Source organism: Motacilla alba, chromosome 1, assembly GCF_015832195.1.
Source record: "Motacilla alba alba isolate MOTALB_02 chromosome 1, Motacilla_alba_V1.0_pri, whole genome shotgun sequence".
NCBI lineage: Eukaryota > Metazoa > Chordata > Aves > Passeriformes > Motacillidae > Motacilla > Motacilla alba.
Window position 1 is genome coordinate 107526612 of NC_052016.1, and position 25698 is coordinate 107552309.

At 37.8% G+C, this 25698-nt stretch overlaps 1 protein-coding gene across 8 annotated transcripts in view; it reads right to left on the reverse strand.

Annotated features, from left to right (window-relative positions):
* Position 1: 1 nt before the first annotated feature.
* The window catches only part of AP1S2 (adaptor related protein complex 1 subunit sigma 2), a 31175-nt gene continuing 5478 nt past the window's right edge, over positions 2 to 25698 (reverse strand). The window contains exons 3-7 of one of the 8 annotated variants that reach the window (XM_038131151.1): positions 22566 to 22674; positions 21511 to 21648; positions 21086 to 21117; positions 2811 to 2819; positions 1827 to 1942 (exon numbers count right to left, since the gene is read on the reverse strand). In XM_038131151.1, the coding sequence (XP_037987079.1) occupies positions 21097 to 21117; positions 21511 to 21648; positions 22566 to 22674 (268 nt within the window). In that variant the 3' untranslated portion in view covers positions 1827 to 1942; positions 2811 to 2819; positions 21086 to 21096. Of the gene's footprint in view, positions 1943 to 2810; positions 2820 to 4250; positions 5709 to 13583; positions 13678 to 21085; positions 21118 to 21510; positions 21649 to 22565; positions 22675 to 25698 lie in introns of those variants that run through there. The other 7 variants (XR_005256217.1, XM_038131098.1, XM_038131118.1 and 4 more) reach the window with 7 other exon arrangements.

Genomic DNA, 25698 nt, shown 5'->3' on the forward strand with positions numbered 1-25698 from the left:
CAATGGTGTAAAAATGGACATTTATTACAACTAAACCAATGTGACAGACAGAGGTCAAACAGTTTGTCACGATCACAACGAAGCTTAATCCAGCCAAGCACATACAAGTGACAGTGTAAACTTTAAAAACATGTTTAATACATATAAAATTGCTTCTAGTTTGACTTAAATCCCTTTTACCACTACAATCTCACACACAGGGTCCTTTCGCTACCCCTCTACCCTCATCTATCCCCACTGTGCGCTGGGTAAGTGCCCTGGGACAAAAAACAGTCTCTGGTCATCTGGAATCTGTGTGCAAATGCAGGAATAGGCATCCACAGACGAGTTCTAACGGCTTGAGGTCACAGGCACCCCCCTGGTACTGCCACAGGAGCGGCACACGCAGCCTGGGCCCGGCTGCCGCTCCGCCGGCTCGAGCATTGCTGCTGGGCTCTGGATCAGGGGCCTCAGAAGCAGCACTGCTGCACTCTTCCTGTGGCTGGTACGACTGAAGCCACTCTCCAGCTGCCACACGAGTGCTGCTGCCAGCAGCACTGCCGGAGCTGAGCTGTGAAAACGCGGCACCACTCAAGCGAACAAGCCAAAACTCCTAGGGAAAGGTGTCTGGGTGGAGAGGGAGGGGACAGGCAACAGAACTTGGCTACTCCCAGGCGTAGACTCCCACTGTCTCCCTCAAAATCACACAGGGGTCACATTTCTGCTAGTGAAACAGGCTCAGTCCTAAGAGACTGCTCAAAGTGACTAAATATTACTGGATATCAGTTTACATGATTTGTAGTGAAAATACTATACAAATCTAATGTTTAAGAGCTCTCACTGCAAATTCGTTGGTTCAACTACAGCACGCAGGAGCATTGTAAGGGATGTATCACATAATTAATGTGTTGATCAAGAAAAGCAGTTAAATGATTTTGACACTCTGTGTGTCCTAAAGGTACCTATACACCCAATAAAGCATAACTACAAAACACCAAAAAATACAAATTAATTGGTAGACTTCAAAAGAAAATAATAAAAGGTCCCTTCTGTAAAGCTTCTTCTTTCCTATCTTTGAAAATACTCAGTTTTCATTATGCATCTCTCTATTCAGTTAGAAAGCTGACCTCCTTTTCTTGTGTTCATGGTCAAAGCAAGCTAATATCAGACCTAAAAACAGTTTCCTTATTCAGTCTGGGTTGGTTTTCCTTCTCTCCTACATGCATTCCCTTTGAAGTATAGTAACTTGCAGAGTTTTGCTCAAGGTAGCTACACTAAAATACCCCTTTATGTCTAGTGAGTTGATCAGTTTTCTTAGAAAAGCAGTTATCACTTGAACAGTTTTTTACCAGTTTGATATGCAGATCCTGGCAGGATTCTTTGGTATAATGACAAATTCCGTAGTAAACAGATATTTCCAATCATTATGCAACAACTGAAATAAGCAGAATAATCACAAGTGGTGACTAAAATGTAGATGAACAAATTCTTTGGTTGCATAAACACAATTTCTACACCATAATATTTCATATTTGGAGTTGTCCATGTAGATTCTTTTGATTTAGGTAGGCTATGCTTATGTCATAATAATACATTTATTTCCTGAAGTCAAGTTGGCTTATAAAAAACAGTAGGCTTATCGAAGTCAAATGCAATTTTCCTATAAATTCAGTGAAGGGAAACACTGAGTCAATTTAAATCTAATTCCCTTTCATTTATAAATTTTGAACTTAGGTTTCTTGTTCCCTTTCCAAAAAGAAGTATTTTTGTATTTTTCTTGTAGGCCTGAATGAAGCAGCTTAGCAAAACAGTAATACTGACAAACAGCATCTTACACCATTAGCTAAACATTACAATGAAGGCAGTGAACATTTACAGTATGAAACACTGAGATGGCATCAGCTGAAGAGAAGGTTTATGTCAATCCAATTTCTTCAAGTACACTACGTGGGGTCTCTGCTTCCTAGGGAGGGAAAATTTGAGACAGTAGTAAATGAACACTGTTTCTACTGAGCAGCACTGTACACGAGTTAGTATGGAAGATGCTGAGTTGAAAAAGAAAGCTGAACAGACATGGAAACATGGAAGCACTGCAGTTTGCAAACATGGTGTTTAGCTGCACTTTTCACAGAGCTGTTAATTAGATTGCCGTGGTTCACAAGAATAGCTGGTAGATTTTATTGCCCTTAAGCATAATAAAAATAAAACAATTTAGATCTACCAGCAGGGGACAAATCACAAGCGAGTAACAGAGACAGGAACTGGGGAGGGATGGGGAAGGAGTTTGCAATGGAGTCAGTGAATTTTGCGGTGAATTGTTTCAAGGGTCTCAAAAATCCGTTCGGGAATAACAAAGAAGTGGATGAATGAAAGCACAGATGCAAATAGGATACAGTATCCCTTAACATCTTTATAAAAGAGTTTTGGTTTGTTTGTTTTTTTATACAGTGATCCCATGTTTCATTAATAAAAGCAGGTCACGGTACCTTCATATGCCTGGTGTCAAACTGATCCCTTTTAAAGAGGGAGGAGTTTTTAGGACAGGAATTTTATTTTTCCACACCAGGCATAAAGTTTTAGGTTAATTCTAATCTTAGAAAGCTTTCCTTAGATTCAGAGAAATGTGTTTAATACCAAATTCCAAAAAATTATCAACAGTTTTGCATTCATTGCTTCCATAGCATCTGAAAAGAAATGGTTTAAACTAGAAACATTAGGCTGAGGGTTTTTTTAATAACTATTTTTTAATTAACAATGCCATGATAAATAAAAGGGGATACTGTGTCCGCATCAAAACAAAAGCTTTAACATCAAGAGTATGAAAAACTTACTTTAGCATCCTAAAACAAGACATGTCATGCAGCAGAAATAAAAGGCAGATAACAGTTAAGGCAGCCAACAAATTATTTTTCAACTGCTTTGCAAATATTTATTAGAAAAATAACGTCGGTAAAACACAAAATCAAACACCTCAAACCTTGCAAACAACATCAGAATATTGTCTCTGTCAGCCTTGACTATGTGGCACAAAATGATCAAGTTTACTATGATCATTCAGCTCAGGTATAAGGTGATTCAGCAGTGATGGAACAAGCTATGATACTTTAAGGCAACTTCATTCAAAAATCAGTCAGAGCTTGGAACAGGCATATTGAGATGGCTTCTAAAATCCAGCAGGAAATAAAAAATTGCAATAAAAAGGCAAGGTAAATCTGAAAACAAGATACTTGGTGTAATAAAGATGTAATGCTGGCTTGGTTTTTTCCCTCACTGATGCAATATTTAAATATTCTTGGAACTGCAGTGACCTCGACAAAGCCAGACAGGGTGGCAGGATTAAAGATTTACACACGTATTTCAACGAATCCCCAACAGGAGGCACTGACTGAAGAAATGGCTATGCAGCATTTCTAATAAACTTTTCATATTATATTCCCAGATTACTTTGTTGCATTCATTTTAGAAGACACACACCTCCCCTATCCACCAAGGTAAGGCATTTTACCCAAGAAATCCTATACTGTTAACTAACTGTGGCACCAGAACTCAAGAGCATTCTACAAGAATACAACTTCTCAAGCATTTCAGGGTCTTCAAATATTTGATATAAATTCACGTTTTAATTTTAAATTGATAAGACAGCAGAGGGCACTTATGAATTACGCAGGAGTGCAACAGGATATTTACAAAGTTACCTGAAAACAAAGTTTTTTTATAGTGTGAGGAAATAGAGAGCAGTGCTGCCACTGTTTTTAGAGCAGTTTAGCATTGTTGTTTTCACTGCCATTTCGAAGTCTGAAATTATTTTCAGCAGGCATATACTTAAACACTACATTTTTTCATTTTTTCAAGTAAATCAAGGTCACTGGATAACCATTAAAAGCAACCTATTTCAAGGACATTAGCTACTTGTCCACAGACACATCACCCATAGAACTCAGACATATTTTAATTTTTTTATTACTAAAGCAGTAATCTTGGGACAGATGTGCCTTCCTCATGAATAATATAATCTCAAGGAACACCTAAAGGCTAATGTCTTTTGCTAGAAGAATAACTTCATTAATTATTACTTTTCAGAAACAAACAGAATGAATTATGTTTTGTTCACATTTTCTGTTTTACTAAGCATCCAACATTTTATCCAATTCTTAGGTAAAACATTCTGCAGTGTTAGATACTACCTGCAGCTCAGAATCACCCAAGGCAAACAACAAATTTGAAATATCAGAACACAGCTGAGGAAAAAAGTCATTCACATGAGACAAAAGTGCATGCAATACTTTATTTCAAACATGCCAGAAAAGCTAATTCATTACCTAGTCATTTAGAAGCAAGCAGCTGTATACAGATAACAAGAAAAACAGCATCTCATTACAGCTCAATGCACAGCATTTTAAGCCAACAGGCATGAAATAATGCAGGCTAAAGCAGCATTAACCAGACATCCAAACACATTGTTAATGGCTTACAGAAAAAAGGCAAACTTGGAAATGGAAAACCACTCCTATGATCTTGTTTTCTAAGATTTCAGAATGCTGCAAATTCAATCCAAATCTTTTGTCTAATCCCCTAAATCTCCCATTTTTTTTGTCAGTTTAACATTTGGAAGGTAGTGCATTACCACATATAGTACAGGGAACTAGCTTGTTTGTGGTTGGTTTTAGTAACTGCCTCCACGATAACTCAAGGAAACAATTTTCAGAATCAGCACTGGTTTTAGGTTACAAACAGGATGCATTGCATGCCCTCTCACTGCCCACTTTTCAACTGAATGCACTTATATTCACCCTCGTGGCAGTTCTCCCCTAAACAAGGCAGCCTGCATTTAAAACTGGAAATGCCAATTTAAGGAGGCATATTGCAAGTATTCTGTTAATGGACTTAGATCTTTCCAACTCTAATCATTAATGGTTGGACTCAATAGGCTAAGAGGTCTTTTCCAACATTAATAATTCTATTATTCCATTAGCCATTTGTCAAAAAATGATGTTGTTCTCTCTTTCAGTGGCAGTAACTGTTAAATTACTCACAAGAGCGTTCTGCACATTTAAATACAAATGTATTAATTTCATATTTAGCCATCATTCTCTTTGACCTAATCAATTCTGCCCCTCTCCTTTTTGTAAGGTCAGTCACACTATTGTGCCAGTCTTCAGAAAGGGATAGTGTTATTTGCACCTTCAATTAAGATGCATGGTCTACACAGAAATTCATTCAGCATTATTTAATACTTGTGTGTATACACATTCCACATGATACTTCTCCTTCACTATTTTCTCTGTAAGTCTTAACTTCAACTACAGACTTAATTTAAGAATATGTTTAAATACCACCACAACCTATTTAAAGGATAAATGTGGGTTGAGTGATGTCACAATATAGGTATTGCAGTATATAGATGTTTAGCTCAGAAAATGCTATAGAACTTTTAAGCATAGGACTTCAAGCTTACACACAATAAAAAAGTTAAACCATATGGCAACAAGCACAAGTTTTGTTGAAATGAGACATGTGAAGAGACAACACTGTAAAACAGAGGGGGAAGAGGAAAGTACAACAGCAGAGAATGGTTGTGGCATTCTATTAGATTCAGGATGACTGGATTCAGCAAGCTGATGATAATGTTCTGTCATGAGTAAGTCACAGGTCTATCTCCTCTGAAATTCTGCATGCATGATGAATGAAGCCATTTAGTACACTGGTACATTAAAGTATTCATGACGTGGCTACAAAAGAAATGTACATATTCTTATACATAATAGAAAGGTGGACAGATATGCAAGAAAACAAAAATATTACCTCGCTATTTTATCTCTGACATTAAAAGGACATTTGATACAGAAATACAGTATTGTATTTTTGACTACTCTAGTTGTCCAGGGGGTGAGGGTAGTGGAGAGAATCACTGTTTCATCTCCCACCATACTTGCATGCTGTGTCCAACAACAGAGAGAAAAACTTCGTATCATAAATACTTTATTACAGAAGCTCAGAGTTTCTTCTTAGCCAAAAAAAAAGTTTGAAGCTCCGGAGACGGGCCACCCTAGCTATTACTTGTCTCTGCATCAGGCATTGACTGTTGGCTTCTGTCGGAGCCAGGCACTGAGCTAAGTGGCATCTGACATCACCCACCACATCTCCTCGAATAAAACACACGTTTAGAGGTACCAGCCTCCAGAGCGTGGCTGTGAGCACACCGTGCCAGGGTACTCCAGCAGTGGCATTACTGGGGACAAAAATTCCTTCTGTTGAAAGAGAGTCTGTTTAGAAAAATGGAGGCCTCTGATACACCTCTCAAAGCAGGCAAAGTTTTCTTTGCCTTGGGATTGTGCTGCTGAACTCAATACACTCTTGTATGATTGGCATGAATATCAGCATTCAATTTGCTGAGAGATGAGCTAGAAACAAAGCAACACTCAATGATGGAGGAACAGTAATTGAGGAGCATCAGCCCCATATATGCAGAATTAACTTTTTTGGGGATGAAAACACACAAAACTCAACTCTCTGCGTGTCAGTTTCTGTCTTTGATCCTGTAGCAATTACAATCTTCAAACTATTTTAGTATCCCACTTCCCAGAATGACAGAAGTTTTAAAACAGAACTCAGAGGGTTCCCAGACTTCTAAATCTGTCTCCTCTCTGCCATCTCAGTTTGTTTGCATGTCCAAGCTTGCATGTTTTCAAATTCTATTCTCAAGTTACAAAAAAAAAAAAACCCACAACAAAATATTCCAGAAGCTGTCCAGTTTTTTTATACTGTTTTTAAATATCAGTAATGTGAAGATCATGTCAGAGGAGTTTAAATTACCCTGACCAAGCTAACCACAAATCCAGTAGTTCACAAAGTAACAGCACCTATATAACTCTGTGACAGTTACAAATAAGTTATATGATGCATCCTATAATTTTTAGAGTCCAAAGAATTTGGTATCTAATAAAGAATTACAAATGTAAATTTCAACACTTAAAACCTCTCGCAAGGCCTAAGTAAAAAGCATCAGTCTACATTAAAAACAAAATGCTGAGGCATATTCCTCACTGGAAAAGGCATTGCATGGTAATAGTGTATGTTATTAGGGAGTAGGAGTTTTGACTAAAAAGAAGAAAGTACTAACCTTAGAACTCCCACAGACAAATATTCCCAGCAAGGTCCCTAGGGAAAACTTCTGCTTTACTTACACAGAACTGGTGACTGTTCATGAAGACAACTGAAGAACAGGCATATTGTAATAACCTCAAATGCCCAATTTTTATCTGGGTTATATATGCATACACATGATTCCCCTTTTCCTTGAAAAAAACTCATGTATTCCAGTGTTTACCACTGGAAATGTGGAGCCACCAAAGTTGGTGTCTTCATTGAAATGCTTGTCAAATCTCCTAACAGATTTCTCCGGTATTTTACATTAGCTCTCTGGACAGAAAGAAGAACAAGAGCAGCTCATTCTCTTTCTCACGAAGCTGGCTGCAACCCACTGTTGTACTCAAGGATTATGTGTGTATGCATTCTTCAGCATCTTCTTTGTCCTGGAAACACTGACCCTGTCCCATTTTACACAACTGTAAACATCAACAAATAAGGCCATGGAAGTGCTCATTTAATGTACTTTCCCAGCTTGCACAGTCCAACACAGTCCTGGAGTATTCCCCATCCTGTTTGCATTTTCTGTGGTTTATACCTTGAGGAATTCGCTGTCTTTGATGTTAAAATCATGCTACACAAAATTAGATGATTGACTCACATTACTGTTGTGGGATTAGTGCCTCACCTTCACAGAAACTTATGGTTTACTGATAAAGCAAGACAGGTTGTCAGACAACAATAGGAAGAAAGTGCTTATTTCACTCCTTTTTAGTTTACAGAACGTGTAAACATCACCTGCAACTAGACTAGCAATAAACTGACCTTGTAGAAGTGAACCTGAAGGATTAAATGGAAGACAACAGTAATGGAGACACAAAGTGATAACACAGCCATATTGAGAAGGAAAACTGGTGCTCCAGTGAGGCCTCTGTATCCCACCAAGGATGCCCAGGACCATCCTACACAGAGGGCCTGGCACTGTGGGCTATCCTGACAAGCAACCAAAAGGAAAATGAAGTTTTGACAAATTGTTTGCCATCACAGAACTACAGCACCTCAAGTTTCAACTATGACAGACCTTTTTTTTTGTGCCCCTCCACTACACTGTTTCCAGAGCAGTTGGCCTGCTGGTCTGAGTACCAGAAAAGACAGTATGGGGAAGGGACAGTTGTCAAATTCCACCATCAATATCTACACTACCTTGCTTTCCTTTGGTGGGAATGTGCAGACCTCAAGGACATGCTCCACAGGCTCAGATGTTGTTTAAGATAACAATTTAGATCTAGTAAGTTTATAAATTAGTTGATCTAGAAGCTAGGGAAGAGGCAACGGTATCCAATATAAGGGCAAACTAACATGAAATACCACCTCTGAAAAATCATCACATAAAAATCTGGATGTAAACCATTTATCTGACTTTAACACAAAGGTCTTAGATCCTAGTACTGCCAGAAAAGTAATAGCTCTACAACACAATCCGCACATTGTGGAATTGCAATATTTTAAAAGTTACTAGAATTAATCTTCTTCAAAATGACATCTGTGTTGACAACTCATTTTAAAAAGCTAATAATACTCTCTGAAATTGTCAGCCTGAATCATTGGAAATTTTTTAAATTAGAAAAATGGTAGAGTTGATCTGAGCAAACAGAACTATTTAGCCAGTCCAACCCAACTGACATTTTCTCAGCCAACTCTGTCATGACCCAAACTAATTAAAAATCATAGCCAAAATAAAATTAGAAGGGACTTCATTTAATCCAATCCCCCAAACACTATACCTATAACTTTCCTGAGAGATATTTCATCTATTAAAGGCATCCAGTGATGCCCTTTTATTGTGCCTCAGGCAATCTACTTAAATGCTACATTATCACCTCCACTGGAAAATTTGCCTTACATCTACCTTGAATTATTTACTTGCTGCAATTTAAGGTATTTTAAGTCTGTAGTGGACAAAAAAAAACTGTGCTATTTCCTCAGGCAAGAGAGAGAAAAGAAATTCTTTATGTCTATACCAAACTGTCTCAAGTTCAGCGTGTAGCAGGGCTGCTGTTTTACTGATGGCATCTCATGGCAGTGACTTCATCAACACTTCACACGACTTCTTTTTCAGGGAAAGTTTGCTTATGTTATTATTTTAACTTCTTTCCCATCAAACCCAGCACAAAGCCTGTGAAGGCAAGCCATGTTAAACTGCACACAAAAATTAAAACTGCCACTGTTTGATGAAGACTTGGCTTTTTTTCCTCACTCAGCATCTAGCAAAACCCTATGTCAAACAACATACAAGATGTGGGTCCATGGAGTGCATGGAAGTTTGGGAAGAATGCTACAGAAGCAGGCTATGGGAAAATCAAGAGCAGAGGATGAGGGTTTATGTTTAGAAACATGAAGTTTTTACAGTAGGAAGAAATTCACATTTAACAAGTATTTCCTTAGCAATGCTTCAACAGCAATTACTTTTACACTCTACTTCTGAATCGTTATTAGGCAATATTTCTAATGAACGGCTGCCGTAGGAAATTGCTGCTGTTCACTTGCCTTTTCAAGGATTTCAAAACAGGAGAGTACCTGTTTCCCAATCTTGAGTTAGCTAACTGTTCAAAGACTTCTCTTAGAAAGACAGGTTTGGGTTGGAAGGGATATTTTAGATCTAGTTCCAACCCTTGTGCCATAGGCAGACACATTCCAATAGGCCAGGCTGCTCAGAGCCCATCTAGTCTAGCCTTGATATTTCCCATTAGGGCATTTTTATTACAAAATTCTATTTTTACTTTCAAAGAAGACCCAAGTGTGATCTCAGAGAACCTAGAAACACTTATGAACATCTTTTGAACATCTTCAAAGACAAGTATTAACCATAATGCTCTCACAAAAAAAGAACAAAAAACGAAAAAAAAACCACAAGCAAACAAATAAAAAGAAGAATGCTTCATCAATACTAACTCCTAGTCAAGATCTTGTCTGCAGCTTTCTACACAGAGAAAACAAAAAATCTTCCAGATCGATGCAAACTAGTCAACAGAATTCTCAACTAGACTATGAAACAGCAAGGTGCTCTAAACGTTACTCAGCAAAACACCCAAGCATGTGCACAGATTCCAGCCCTAAAACATCACCTCAACAGACCAGGGCAGAAGGGTGTGACAGCAGCGACCTGCCTGCCCCTCTCCCAAAAGCACTACAAAGATCAGTTGAAGCTTTGTGTACTCTAACCGGATAATGGTAGGTGCTTGCTGCCTCTTAGCTGCTGCTCTGATCTGCCAGCTCAGAGGTGATAATCGCTCCGGGAGGCTCTCCTCCACATGTGCCAATCAGTTGCTATGCAGCGAGCCAGGAACAATCGAGAGCCCAGCCTTTAGCAGTAAGGACGGTTCTAAGAATCCATCAGAGAGGCTCCACCTCGCCACCACAAAAACACAAATGCTTTAAGCACAGATTACGGCTGAACACTCTGTATTGTGAAGTTAGAGACAAAATTAATAAAAAAATAAAAATCACTGAATTCTCCATCAGTTAATCTGACAGAGTCTGTTTGGCAAAGTGCCAAACTAGGCACATAAGGATTCATTAATGCCTTCTTTCAGCACTGCAGATACAGGTTTGCATCGCTTATTCTCCTTTGCTTAAGGAAGCATTTCTTCAACTGCAGGGCTGTTATCTTCGAAGAGCTGACCAGAATACACCGCTGCAACAAGCCATGTCACGTCCAGTACTATTCAGCTTCCATGGCAATGGCATTTAAGCATCCCCCTTCCTTCCTGGCATCGCAGCACTTTGCATTCTTACAATTGTTTGGACAAATGTTTGCAGGCACAAGTTGTAAACACAGAAAAGAAAAGCTGCTGACTATATGTTTTTTAAAAAATAAGCAATTTGAATTGGATCAGTTTAAATGGATCTGAAATCCAGTTCTAGAATGGTTGTATAAATAGCTTTTCTGGCACAAGGAAAGAGAGAGAGAAAGGACAGCTGGAAACTCCCAAAGTCAATACTGCTGCTGAAGCTCCTCACTACACTCCTATGACTCAGGCCAACAGCAGGGGTGCAGCATATGACAAGTAAATTAGACCCTAGCTATGCAGGCTGACTTGGGGGTTCACAGCACACAGTGAGTCAGGACAAGATGTGTGGAACACTGGCTTTTTAAAGCACTTAGATATTGTGATTTTTTTTAAGACATAATTTAAGCTGTACTATCAACTTCAGCAAAAGTTTTGGCTTGCCAAAAGCAGCTGCTTTTTACTTCCCTTTTCAATGCCACTGGTTTTTTTCCTCCTGACACTTCCCTCATGCTCCCTCTGCATGAGCTCAAGTTTTGGCTAACAAGCTAGGAGCCCCAGAACCACAGGGCAAGCAGATCAACACAAAGGTGGCAGTGAGAATGGATCCAGCATTCTCAACAAGCATCACTGTCAGCACGAGTTTGGGTGATGAACAACCTGCATCGTGGCTCAAGACCATGACTTTACCACTGTAAAACGCTCTCAGTAGAAAGCAGAATTTCTACACCAAACAATTTGAATGTATAGCATGATTTCACATGGTTATTCAATATTATGTAAGGCTTACCATAAATTTCACCACATTCTCCATGAAACCAACTACTTCTGAATATGTGGCTTATTACAACTGCCACGTGGAACAAGGAGTACTCAACACCATAGTTTACAAGAAAATCTCTCTAAAACAGCCAACAAAAAAAACAAGTTCCACTCATTCTAGGCTTGGTTATGCCTCACAGTAAAAAGGATTAAAGTAATTTAAAGTTGTATAACCAATTAGTTAAACATCAGGTTAATCCAAACACCAAAGCTCTGAGCCAAACTCCTCCCCTTGCCCTAAGGCAAGCTCCTTTACCTCAGATCTTTCTTTAACCCAGATGATCTTCATTCCTACATACAACCTGCAGCTCCTTACTGCAGGCTAACTATTCCCCATCTCTGATTATGTGCAACCATCTATCTGTCCCTCTCCACTCAGCCCAGCAGATGCCATTTCTATTTCTCCATATTCTGAGGAACCACAACAACCTTGTAAATTAGGGTCTGCTCACAGCAACTATTCCTTCACTCCTTCCAAGGAACAGTACAGGCTAAGAAGTAGCATTCCATGGGCATCAGATAATGCAACTGTGTTTAATTCAATGGGGACAAAGCACATTTCTTCAACCAAAACTATGCCCGCACACAAAATTCACCCAGGGACATATTGTAGGCAAGTAAACTGGAGTGACAATTATCTAAGCCTGAGTTTGTATGTGTTAGAATTGGTCTTTGTAGCCATCCGAGACTAAAAAAAAAAGATTAGGACTCCTAAACTCTGTTCATAGCACAGGTGCCGAACAATGCAGGTAGCTTTTTAAAGTTTTAATCACAAGGAAAGTTTTATAGGCACAGTTTCAATTCTAACCTCACCATGAGAATCACATTCTTTGTACATGAACTTGTTATCATGAAGAGCACAGAAAAAGCAGTAAAACTGGGGGGAAAATGTGGAAAATACCAAGCTTGAGCACTTAGGCTTTTCCTACTGCTGTTTTAAAATATGTCCAAGCTCATAAAGAAATTGTTTTCCACAAATGACTTGTTGACTGCCCTAATTCTTCAGGTCTAATATGCAAGCAGATTATTGGCTGCTGTCCTCTTCCCAACACAAATCAATGGCTGTATCATATACTAGGAAACTTAAAAGGTAAAAATAACCATACACCAACTCTGAATTTGGTTTTGAACATATTACAAATACTTTTGCCTACTACAATAATTTTATCTGGAAACTAAATCCTGCTATTTATAAAGCTGCATATGAAATTAGATCTATTACCACAGTTCCACATTACAAAAGCCAATCTGTTTACTGAACGACTCGTTTATCATTATATCAAGTAAGCAGCAGACTATTTAAGTTTTCCCCAGCAAATCATTTTCATGTATGTTTTAAACTTGCTTTATGCAAATTAAAATCTTACCTTTATTAGCAGGACTGCCACAAGGTATTCCACTTATGCTTTGGACAAAAATATGTTGCAATGCACTATATATGCAAATAAGCTTTGTTCTGTCATGCAGCATCGGGCATTTTGATACACAGTCAATTGCAGCAGCACCCAGTCTTTTTAGGGCCCATTTTCTTTGCATAGCAGATGTAAACAGCTCATTTTCCAATAAATACATGTTTATATGGGCTGATTGTAAGTAAACAAAGCCAAACATCTGTTTAGTTATTAGCTTTGGTATCCATTTCTCTAACTTGCATTATCCCACTTAATTACCAACACCAAAGAAAGCCAGTAGAAGTCAGAGATTTCAAGTTGATGCGGTTAGTACATAAAAGGAAAATAAAAGGAAACACTCAAAGCACTCTTCAAAGACCATCATGCAAGTGTTGCAGAAAGTTAAGCCCATCACCCATTTTCTGTTTACCCTTGCAAGGGCTTAATTACACGTGCAGCACTCTTTGCATAGCACCCACTTAATCCATGCCACCAAAATGGTAAACTTGGTAGTTACCAATCATTTAGATGGGGTCAAAAGGGCTAATGCCTTAGATTGCTCTTAATCATAAGATATCCTCAGACAAACCTCCCCAGTCTTCATTCTGGCTCTACAAACAAAACCAAGCAGCAGTGAAAATGTAGTATCAACTACTAAATTAAAAAAAAAAAAAGGCAAATAAAAAACCCAACATCCACCCAAATCATGTACAGCTTATTTACATTTAAAATAAGACTTAAAAATATTCTAAACGATATGCAAAAGTAAATTCAGTTATTTCACTTAAATCTGTTTCAGCTACTGTTATTCTTTAGATTAATACAATTTTAATAGGTTTTCCTAAAATTCCACTGTTAAGAAAGCAAATAGAAATGTACCAGAAGAAAACATCTGTTCAAAGACTGCAAGGAGAATGCATTAAAAAACACTAAAGTTTACTTTTCGTTTCTTAACCGGGTACAGGATACTGGTACCTTAAAAGAGTATGTTGTAAAGAGTTCTTTAGAAAGCTTCAGTTGTGCATGAAGAAATATTAATTCAAAGATTTTACTTTTTTAAAGAGCAGTTGTTCATTACTGGAACAGATTAAGAGCATAATAGAATACAAAATTTACATATACTTCATTCAGTGATTAACTGTCACACAGTATTATTATAACCATTAATAACAAAATAAGACTTGTTTCATGAAGAAAAGTTTCATTCAACCTATCATCCTTGAAGTAATTTAACAATTTAATTCAAAATTCATATTTATTAAGCCACTATTGTTACTTGCTGAGTAGTCACTTTCATGTTGTATTGCTTAGTGCAGAAAGTTCAACATTTTCCCTTTAATCAATCCATCTGTTAATCAAACATACTTAAAATTCTCAAAGAGTTGTGAACAATAGGTCTTCTCAGATTTTCTTTTTGCCTCTCAATATCAAATTTTCAGCCTTTATAAAATTTAATATACACACTTTTATTGTATCCTGATATCCATCACCAGAAGTACTACTGTTGCTAGACAGCTTGGCAACAAAAAATATAGTTTCCCCCTTAAAAATAAATAAAAGCCCTAAAACACATACCAGCAATGTGCCCCAACATCTGTACAACACACAGGGAAGACCACAAAGAAATGAGAATCTAAAACCAAACACAAGAGGATGCCTCCTGGGGACATTCGTATTCTTTTCACCTAATATTCTCTGGCACTCTAAGACCATCTCACAGGTAGTGAAAATTCTAGGAAAGGGTAGTAGCACTGCAACACGATACATCATCTCAAACAACAGAGTAAAAATGGAATTTTCTCCTCACAATCTCAAGATCCAAACATTAACATTGATCTTTTCAACATCCTGCCACATCCAATGAACTTGTTCTATTAAAATGCAGATTAATGTGAGCATTCAGAAAGAGCACCTGATTTTGAAGATACTCCTTACTTACAAGCTGCCTTCTGCAATTGTTCACTGAATTTACGATGCTAATTGGCGAGCAGCACATGACTAAACTCCTGAAAACAGCTATGGCACACGCAGCAGTGCTGAAATTTTCATTGCATCACCCTGACACAGAGCTTCTATTGCTGAGGACAGGAGAACGTCTCTGGAAAAGAATCTATCAGTTTAATGTACAGAATAAATAAATAAATCCTTATTAGAATTTATCTACAAAGAGTTCAGCGTACTGTTAATATACCCTGAACAGTGCTACAAGAACTGCTTATATCAATAAATGATCAAGTTCACAGTTTGCAAACTGATCAGTAATGGAATTCAGATCAGAGAGGCTACTGGATAGTTATGAGACAGCAAGGACTGCCTAGGCTAATCTGTCTTATTTTTAATTGAAACTTTTTGATGTTTCAATTTGCAAAGCTTAGTGCATGCATATTTAACACTTTTATGAAAGACTCCTTCTTCAACTTCTTGAGTCTTAAGATCTTCTAATTTTGATTTCTTTGATGTAATAGAATTAGTCACATCTTACATGCATACACACTCAAACAACAAAACAACAGCAACAAAAAAATCAGACTGAGCATGGGAAGAGGTCAAAGCATGATAGGCTAACTTCCTGGATACTCAGTGCCACTTTGTCAAGAAGATATTTAAATCTTAAAATGTTAACCTCCTCTTCCCCCATCACTATTTGAGGAAAGAGGTACAAGTTCTACTATTCATTTTCTGGAATACTTTCTATTGCTTTAGACATGAAAGTGTGATTTGGTCAGTGTTTGCAGGAAAGCCTACTCTGCAGTGCAAGAAAGACTGTTTAAAATTATCTATTTAAAATACAGAAGTATCAAGGTTTTCAGACCTGGCTGCTACAATTAAATTCACAAACCTTTAGAGGTTTGTTCCTAAGAGCTGCATGGAGCACTCCAAGTGGGGTCTCATCAGAGCAGGGCAGAAGGGCAGAATCCCCTCCCTCGACCTGCTGGGACACTGCTACTGATGCAGCCCTGGCCAGAGCTGGCTTTCTGGGCTGCAAACACACATTGCCAGATCATGTCCAGCCTCTCATCCACCAGCACCCCAGGTCCTTCTCAGCTGCTCTTGATCTGTTCACCCTCCAGCCTGTACAAATACCATGGACTGCCTTGACCCAGGTGCAGCATCTTGCACGGGATCTTGTGGAACTTGCTGAGATTCCTAGGGGCCCACTTCTCCAGCTTAGTCCAGGTCCCTCTGGATGGCATCCCATCCTCCACATGTGTCAGCTGCACCATTCAGCTTGGTGTCACCTGCAAATTTATTAAGGGCGCACGCAATCCCTCTGTGTCATTAACCAAGACATTAAACAGCACTGATCCCATTTCTGACCCCTGAGGAACACCAGTGAAATTCATCAGGACACCAAGCCATTGACTGCTATCCTTTGGATGTAACTGTCCCATCAAATCCACCCCTCTTGAATTCAGAGAGAGCAATTGTATGGGGAACTGTGTTCAGATAAATGACTGATTTAATCTGCAGCCCTCCCCTGGCCCACTGATAGAGTTGTTCCATTATGGAAGGCCAACTCATAGAAGGGGTTGGCAGGACTTGCCCTTGGTGGAGCTGTCCTAAATCACCTCCCTGTCTTCCACGTGCCCTAACACAGCTCCTAGGAGGATCTGTTCCATGATCTTCCAGGTATGGACAGCAGTCAGGATGACAGGTTGGCAGTTTCCAGAGTCCTCCTTTCTACTCTTTTTAAAAATGGGTACAAAGCTTCCTCTTCCCAGTCACCTGGGACTGCATCCGATTGCCATGACTTTGAGTATCATGGAGAGTGCCAAACACTCTAGCAGCACTATAACCCCTTTCTTCTATAAATACATCTCCAGAGACTGAGTTCTGAAACACATTTTACAAAAGCATCAGCTATCAAAACACTACAACTTGTTCTTCTGTGAGTTGGGAAGGATTCCAAATCCATACAAATCATAGCTATTTCTTAATCCCTAAATAATGAACTAACAATCTATCACTTCCCATTCACAGTAATTCTCATAGGTCCCCATATATATGTATCTTCTAAAATGTAATTGTAGATCATTATCTGTGCCAAAAATCAAGCAGATACATGTCTTAAAATTGCAGTGACCAACTGATCAACAAAGCTGACCACCTGAGACTGAGATTGAAGTTATATGTGAAGAGCAGATGGCAGTCAAGGCAGCTGGATTTCCATTATAATAAAGATTCCATTATTCATTCTTGTTTCACATTCAGGGGAACACAGGTACAGCCAAGGCAAATAATGCCACTGCCAACTGAGGAAGGCAGTCCATTTCAACAGTCCATATTTAAGAAAAAACATTAAGTGAAGACTGAATTAATTGCATTCATTGTGGTCAGTTTCTCAGGCAAATGGTAATAAAAAGGTGCTTACAAAGGCTGTTTCCTAAACCAGACAAAATTCTTTAAACTTGCTCCCACCCACTGGCGGCTTAAATATAAGAATTTTGCCAGTGCTAATGACAAAATGAAGGAGTTTTGGCACATCTCAAGAACAACCTAATACCTACTATTATGCATACTTTCAAACCTATGGTTTCCAATAAGCACATTTCATCTCCAATAAGAAAATTCTCATAGCATATGCAGGAAATTGATCAGAGTTTCATTTCCAAAGATGCTCATTCCAAAACCAAAAGCTCAAACCTATGCAACAACCCTAAGCATCTAAGGCAAGTCAGCCAACATGAACACTGTCGGCACCCTTCTGGATATAGGATGAGGCAAGGGTTGGAAATAGCAAAGAAAATAAAGTTAATTGATAGCTTATCTCTTATTCTTCATGTGGAAGGGCTAGTAAATACTGCCTGAGGCCAAACTGCAAGAGCCTAAGAAAAAAAACCATTCACGCAGGTTTCACGTTTTTGATCATTACTGAATTAGAGACACAAACAAGCAAGTCTGATTTGTGGACAGACTCATTGGCCTTTTTATTTGGAAATCACTTAAAAATTATGTATTTTAAAGTATTTAGGTGTTCTGCAATCAAATACTAAAAAAAATACACAAAAAATCCTACAAAAGAACAGTGGTGAAAAAAATCGGAGATAATTTCCAGAATACTTTTCTAAAATTTACCTAGGATAATCAACAAAAACCATTTTCATTCACTGCCAATGTTTAGGAAATTTTTCCTACTCCAAATGAGGAGGAGCAAGTCTGTACAGATTTGCTTTATACACGACTGCTCTGTTTGAATATTATAATTATTAACTCCTTGATTTCAGCATTTTAGCACAGGAAATGATCACAAACGTCCAAGCACCATACTGAATTACTCAAACCATCAAAAAAAACCCCAAAAAACCAGAGCAATTAGACTTTTGAGAGAAATAAATCAAATCCTCTCTTTTGTATAGAGCATTTATCATTGGTAGTTTCAAAATACTCAAGTGTCACAAAATGATGCACAGGCTTATCTCTTAGCTGTTCCACACATCACATGTATATATATTTAATTCATGCAACAACACACTGCATCTATCAATTTCTTTCAGTATAATTGAGTTGTTCACACAAGCAAAAACCACCTTTTCAGCATGCATGCCTTTGTAATCACTAGTTAAGTATTAAAATCTCTCTAGCAAACAAGATATAAAATCATCAGCATTCTTTTGAACAGCAGCATTTCTACAATAGAGACAAGGAAGAATGGAAGCACTGGAGTTAAATACCTTTTACTACCCTTCATCTGGGCACCACTGCCAATATTGATGACTGGCTGCTGATAAGTTATCAGGTGGTAATAAATACAGGGGAGGGGGTAGGGAATGAATACTTTAAGTACATTCCTGAAGAGCTAACAAGAATGTGAAGGTGAGAGGGGTTTAGCAAGTCGGTGTGTTTCAGTCACACAAACTGCAGCAGTTAGTGAAGGGATCTCACAGCACCAAAAACTTTATGAGAAACTGAAGTAGGTGCTCAGACACAGAAGCACATCCTGGAAAACTTCAACAGAAAACACGAGTAGGCAAGGCTATAAAGAATTAATTCACTACTCAGCAATTTGTGCCTTAGTGTATTTCCTCTTAACATTACACAAACAGTCACTTAATGGATCTGTAATGATTTTCTTTCCTGTAAGTATTCTATACAGCTCTTCATCTTTAAGGTACTTCAGACACCAATGCCTGTAGCATTATTAATTAATAATGTTGTGTAATCAATTAAAAATATTTTGTATTCAACTATATATACCTACGTGTGTACATATGTACTTATATATATTTGGCAATAGGAGTATTCAAGGCCAAATAAAAATTACTTTGTTGCACATAATTAAAATCTGAATGGTCAAAAACAATTGCTAGAAATTGTTAGAAATATGTTTTGCATTTGGAATCACACCATGTTTCAGTCTGGTAGTTCTGAAGTATTCTGAGAAGCAGATATTAACTCAAAATACTAAAAATTCTCCACATGTGAGAAACTTATTTTAACAACTCTCTTCATCAAACCCAGCATTTACATAGCAGCAGCTGATTCAAAACCAAATTTCCATAGAAAAGAGTCCAAATTCATTGGAAGCTCAATTTAAATATGAACCCAGACTTTTACAGGGTTTAGAAAATAAAATACAGGTATAGGGAGTAGTTTTATACTTGATCAACAGTCAATACAACTAAGAATGAAAAACACAGAAGCCCAACTTAGGACTCCAGTGGTGCTGTGAAAAACAGCTACATTTCAAGTTAATCAAAATTATTTAATAAACACTGGCAACTGAAAATCTCCTAAAAATGGGGAAAGGAAGGGTAGCCAGAGTAAACCTACCAGGGTTAAGGAAAAGTCTCACATTGAAAAAGTGATTTCTCTTTGCCTAAGATTTTTAACTTGAAGCTATATTAATATGAAATTATATTTTCTGTAAAAAGATAATGTTTGTTGCTTGGAAAGAAAAGTAGTAATGAATTCCTAGAAATACAATATATTTTTTCTTTAGAACAGCCCCACAAAAGTAGTGAAAATAAAGTTCAAAAACAGTAACAATGAGAAAGAATATAGTTATTCTACTTTATGTACAATTATTTGTATTTGCAGGAGACAAACTGGAATATATAACTAATCTGTTATATCTGTTTCCATATAAAGAGCAAAAGATTTTAAGAGAATGAACAGATTATTTTTCTCCCCTCTTTGTAAACTGCAATGGGACTTCTGGTAAAGATAATTCCTACAAAGAGTAAGGAAGGACTTAAATTGAATCAGAACACAAGAAGTAAATAAGTGCGTATATTTCCTTTCAAGAAAAATAGGGTAGCCAATCTGTGTGTAATGGCTGACCTTGCTCATGACAAGAACTTTAATGTGCAGTGGAATTCTGCATGAATTCTGCATGTATTCTGAAGGGATTAAAAAAACAGCTACCAGGGCAAAGTACACCTTGTGTTTCCCCATCCTACTAATACTATGTCCAACAAAAGACTACCAAGTGGAACACAGAAGGCTTGTAAGAGAATTAAGCAATTAATTCATAGGAGAAAATAACAAATTGAAGGTTCACATAGGGGGAAATAGAGCAACTTGGATCTAGCATCTAGGCAGTAAATCTCAGTATATTTCAAAAAATAAAAGTGAACTATCCCTGCTAAACCATATGTTTCACTGACTAGCACACAAGACTGATGATTCCCCCAGCACACCAGAAATTTTGATTCCCATTCAGATATTCAAGGACCTTAACGGTGTACATTTCAGTAAGGAAAAAAAAAAAAACCAAACAAAATCAGATAAACCCAAAATAACCAGCATAGGATGGAGAAATATGGAGAAATTATATTAAGTTTTTCTATACCATTGAACCCCTACACATCATTTTTTTAAAAATGGTAGACATGCAATCCATCATTCTTCAATGATAATAACAAACAACAAAAGCATTCAAAGTGAAAAAACAACGTTCTTATACTTTATTCTGTATGTTTCTATGGCACTACTATTACTGCTTTGTCAGCTTGGAAATGTTCCACAGTAAGCAGCCTATAGCAGAAAAGCAGGTCTAAGAACTAATTAGAACTATACCTGAACAAGTCTCAAAGAAGAGAGTCTAGCTTCTGGATTTCAGCAATGAAAAAGTAAAGAAGTGAACATGCATCAGGTATGAGAAAAAAAAATTAATGGTTAATAAATAAAAAGATGGAATGAAAGACACATGAACAACACTAAGTTAAATTAGCATGATCTACAATTACCTAGGTATGAACACAGAACAGCCAGATGAACACATTTACTAGCAGAACATGAAGTCACAGTAGGTTACAACATCAACATGCCAAACCAAACGGAAAGAGCAGCTAACATCATCCTACTGCACACTTAGAACAACTAGCTAAAACTACATGCTAAGCATGCTAAAAAATACCTTCTAGAAGCTTAGAGGAACGGGAGGTTTCTGAGGCACAGCCTACCATGCTGGCACTTTGGCCAAAGGAGTTGGATGTGCTTACCTCCTGTAAAAGATCTGCTTGTTCGATGGCTTTAAGAACATTTTTCTTGGATGTCTCCTGAACTTCCCCTCCTAAAAGGAACTCATCCAAAATGAAATAGGCTTTCTCAAAATTGAAGATGATATCAAGTTCACAGACCTAAAAAGAACATCAAGCATTATTGCAAAGTGGGAGGATACTCTCACTTGAGGTATATCCTCTCACAGCTTCACCAAACTTTACCAAATCTAGGTGTTAGCCTAAGGCTGTAACCTTGTAAGGACTGGCACAATAATAAAAATCACACTTTGGAGGAAAGAAAACAGATTTTTTTCTTCAGTTAAAAACAGCTACAGCAAACTCTGAAGAAAGCTTTCACTGTTAAAAAGGCTCCAATTCACAGCAGTCTGTAAGGCACAGCTCCTCAAGACACAAGAGAACATTCCCCATAAAAGTTCTCTTGTTGCCTGCAGTATGCAAATCTTACAGAAAGATATGAAAATAAATAATCTCAGATTATTTATTTGTTGCCTGCAGCTCACGCAATCTTACAGAAAGATATGAAAATAAATAATCTCAGATTTCTTGCTCAGTCTGTGCATTTCAGAGTCAGAAGGACTACAAAGGGAGGCAGAATGAGCAGCAGTTTTTCTAGGAGTGTTCATGTACATTACTGCAGCAGTTTGTGTTTGCTGTCTGGGTAAGCAGATGTCCCTCTCGTCTTTCCTCACCATTCCTGCCACTTCACAACCAACTGCCTCCTTTGGAAGCAGATGTAAGAGGTCACACTAGAGCAGTGCCAGGGAGAAGAAAAGCTTCCTCCTAAGAGTAAGATTTTATCCTACCCCAAGTGAAACTACCATGAAATTAAACACAGGCAATTAATGCTAGATTAATAACAGTTCTTCTACAAATCAATAATTTAATTTTGTATTTTAATAGAGGCAACCATCAGTTTGACCAAGCAAGCCACACAGAAGTATTAAATAAACCTTTTCAATTACTAGTTGGTTATGCTCTTGTAAAAATTCTGTGGGCATAAAAAGAAATGACAAAATATAAAGAAACTAACTCACACTGCCAAAATACTTGTCAAGAAGTTCTACATAGCGATGAATTATTTCCAGAGTTATTAGTTCATTGTCCTGATCTTCAATAGCACAGCAGAAATAGAGGCTTGCATATCTGTAATAACAAAATAATCCTGATGTTAGCATACGAGCATAAGCAAAGGGAATGCACTTGAGGAGTATCACATTCTCAGCAGTCCTTCATACTCAAGTTCAGCATATTGGTACTCCCAATCACAACCAAGCAAGTCCTACCCAAGAATGGCTGAAAGACCAGAAGACACACACATGCACATGGGAGTTCCATCTCTGAGTGAAGCATGACTTCACTCTTTGCCATCCTTTACCTGACAGAACTGAAATAGCCAAAGAGGTGGCTGGAAAACTAAATCTATTTGATTTTGTGGCATCATGGCAGAGTTCTGAGATGACATACCTTCTCTTCTCTCTGTAGCATCCATACACAAGCATATTAACCAACTGATTCCATGTTAAACATTCACCATGTGAGCTATACTCAGATAATAAAAAACATAGAAAATGCCTCAAGAAAGACAGACTGAATTAGCAACTAGGGTTTGGTCTTTATAGAGAATTTTAAAAATTAAAAAACTCCAAAACCAACACCAGTGTCATCCACCCCAACTACTACTAAGTCAACAATGCAATCCCTACTAACTGTCCTAGCATCAGACTGATGAGAGGCCATCAAATAGCTTCTAGCAATCCACTTCCATCTTGAAAGACAGGGAAGTCATAACTTCACATATAATCAATCGAGTTCCACTTTAACAAAAAGACTATCCAATTCTACTGTGCTCTATTATACTTTTGTTCAAGCCATGTTTAAAGAAATCTGATTAAAAAAACAAACAAACAAAAAAACACCACCAAAGCAGGGATGAAAGCTGAAAAGCCCATTTAGTCTTTTCTAACATGCCAAAACCATATGCCTTTTCAGTCACACATGGCACAAACCAGATTTCAAGTGCCACCTGTTGTAACTGCTAATTTACATGAACCAGAAACAGCTTTTGTTTGCCTCTTTAGAGGGGACAACAGGCCACATTAAGCACTCCTGCATTGCCAGCCCTACTGAAAACTAAGTCATTCAGATGTATAATACCTAGTTTAAGGTGCAGAGTTGTTTCCCATACAGAGAAATTAATCCATCTTTTAAACATTAAACCTGTTTTATCAGCTGGGACTTTTCAGACTTTTTAGAAGTTAGAAGTTCTAAAAAAACCTCGCTGTATTTTCAGCTATGTTGAAATGTCTCCACGACACCTATCCAGCACCATTTATGATCTGAAAATATCCCCCCTTCTCCCACTCTGCTCCAAATCAAATTGCTGTGGCTTCAACATGAAAGATTAATCAGAATAGCTTTTATACAAAATCTTTAAACAACTATAAAACATTGCCTGTCGTACCACAAAACATGACGGGGGAAGGGAGGAAGACACCTCCAGTGAAGGACACCTTCACTCCCTCTCTCTTTCATCTCTTCACCACGGGGATTCATCAGCTCATCAGAAGTCCTATCTGAGCACAGTTCTTTTGCTTTTACATTGTTCTGTTTATGCCTCACTAATTTTTCAAGGACATTTACAATCATTGTAGTAGCTTGCAACATTCAATCTGTATAAGGAACCCAAACTATTTTTAAAACTACTGGAAAGTAATATTATAAAGAAAAAAGATGCTTTCAAAATGAGGAATTTGTAAGTCAAGCTCCATGTTATATTTCATTGTAGCAAAAAAGAGCATTGACACATTATTTGATATTTACACTAATCACCAGCACTCAGGCCAAATCCATCTAAACAAAGCCTTTCATCACCTGCAGAAGAGCAGCACTGATTATGATGAAGTGCAGTTCAACTGTTTCCTTATAGTGCTTAAACACAGGTTGAACCATGTACCAGCAGACCTTATCAAATCAAATTTGACTCAAATATTTTAAGTTTATCCACATGGGACAGTCCCTCTTTGCTCCTCTAGTTCTTATGAGTCTCTCCTGACACACGGAACGATTTTATGGAAAAAGAAGGGAGGATGGGAGAGAGGGAGTCCAACACAAAATACTTTCTGAGAACATGGTCTGCTCTCAGTGTCCTCATTTAAGAGAGAATGAAACATACTTTCAAAAGACCGTATTTGGCAGCTAGCAAGTGGACTGCACATTCAAGCCCTGCCAACTGCAGTTCTGGAGAAATAAGACCGAGACATAAAAACTACTCAGTGGGTATCAACACAAAATGGAGGCCTGGGTATCTATTATTACATGCAGAGAATATTTTGGTATTTATTTTTTAAGTAGCGACCATGACTAATGGATCACTACTCAACAAAAGAAAACAAATGCAGATTTAATGAGCCTGAATGGCAAAAGGCAGAAGAGTAAAAACAAGTCATACCAAAGGGCATGAGCATACTACAAAGGAATGCTTCAGATGCAAATTCTCAGAGGCATTATTTTAATTTTTTTCCCCTGCAGGAAGGGCTTCAGAAAAAAAAAGTGTGCACTTATAATCCACAGCAGACACTGGAAGTTTTGCCAAGTGCAGAAGTTTACATGGACGGGATCCACACAAAGACAAGTAGATCACTCAGGCTCAAAAAGATTTCTGCTCTACGGAAACAGCTTCTTCCTAATGAGCCTGACAGAAACCTTTCATATGCACCCAATGAAAAGGCAAATCCTGATAGAAAAGTACATACCCAGAAGTAAATAAAGAGTAGTCTGTAAGAAACCTTCTGCCTTTTTTATTCCTATTGCAGTTCTGGTCTTTTTTTATCTCACTAAACATTATTAAAATAATCATCAGACTCAATTCAGCTGCTTACTCTCATTCAGGAAAATATTTTATGATAAATATCCTCCACTTATCAAAAAGGGGACCAAAACCAGAGAGACCAAAAACTGTTTGGACCAAATCACCTGAAAATGTAATACAGGATTAAAGAACAAAAAGGTAACACAGCAGGAATAAACACTTATGCAAATTTCTGCCTTCAGACAGATGGCCTCGAGATTTTTTTTTATAGGAAACAATCCATGCATCTTCCTCTCAAGAGTTGCAATAATTCAGCAGTGGGAAGCCTCAAAACTTCAAAACAGGCAGGCAATGTTTCA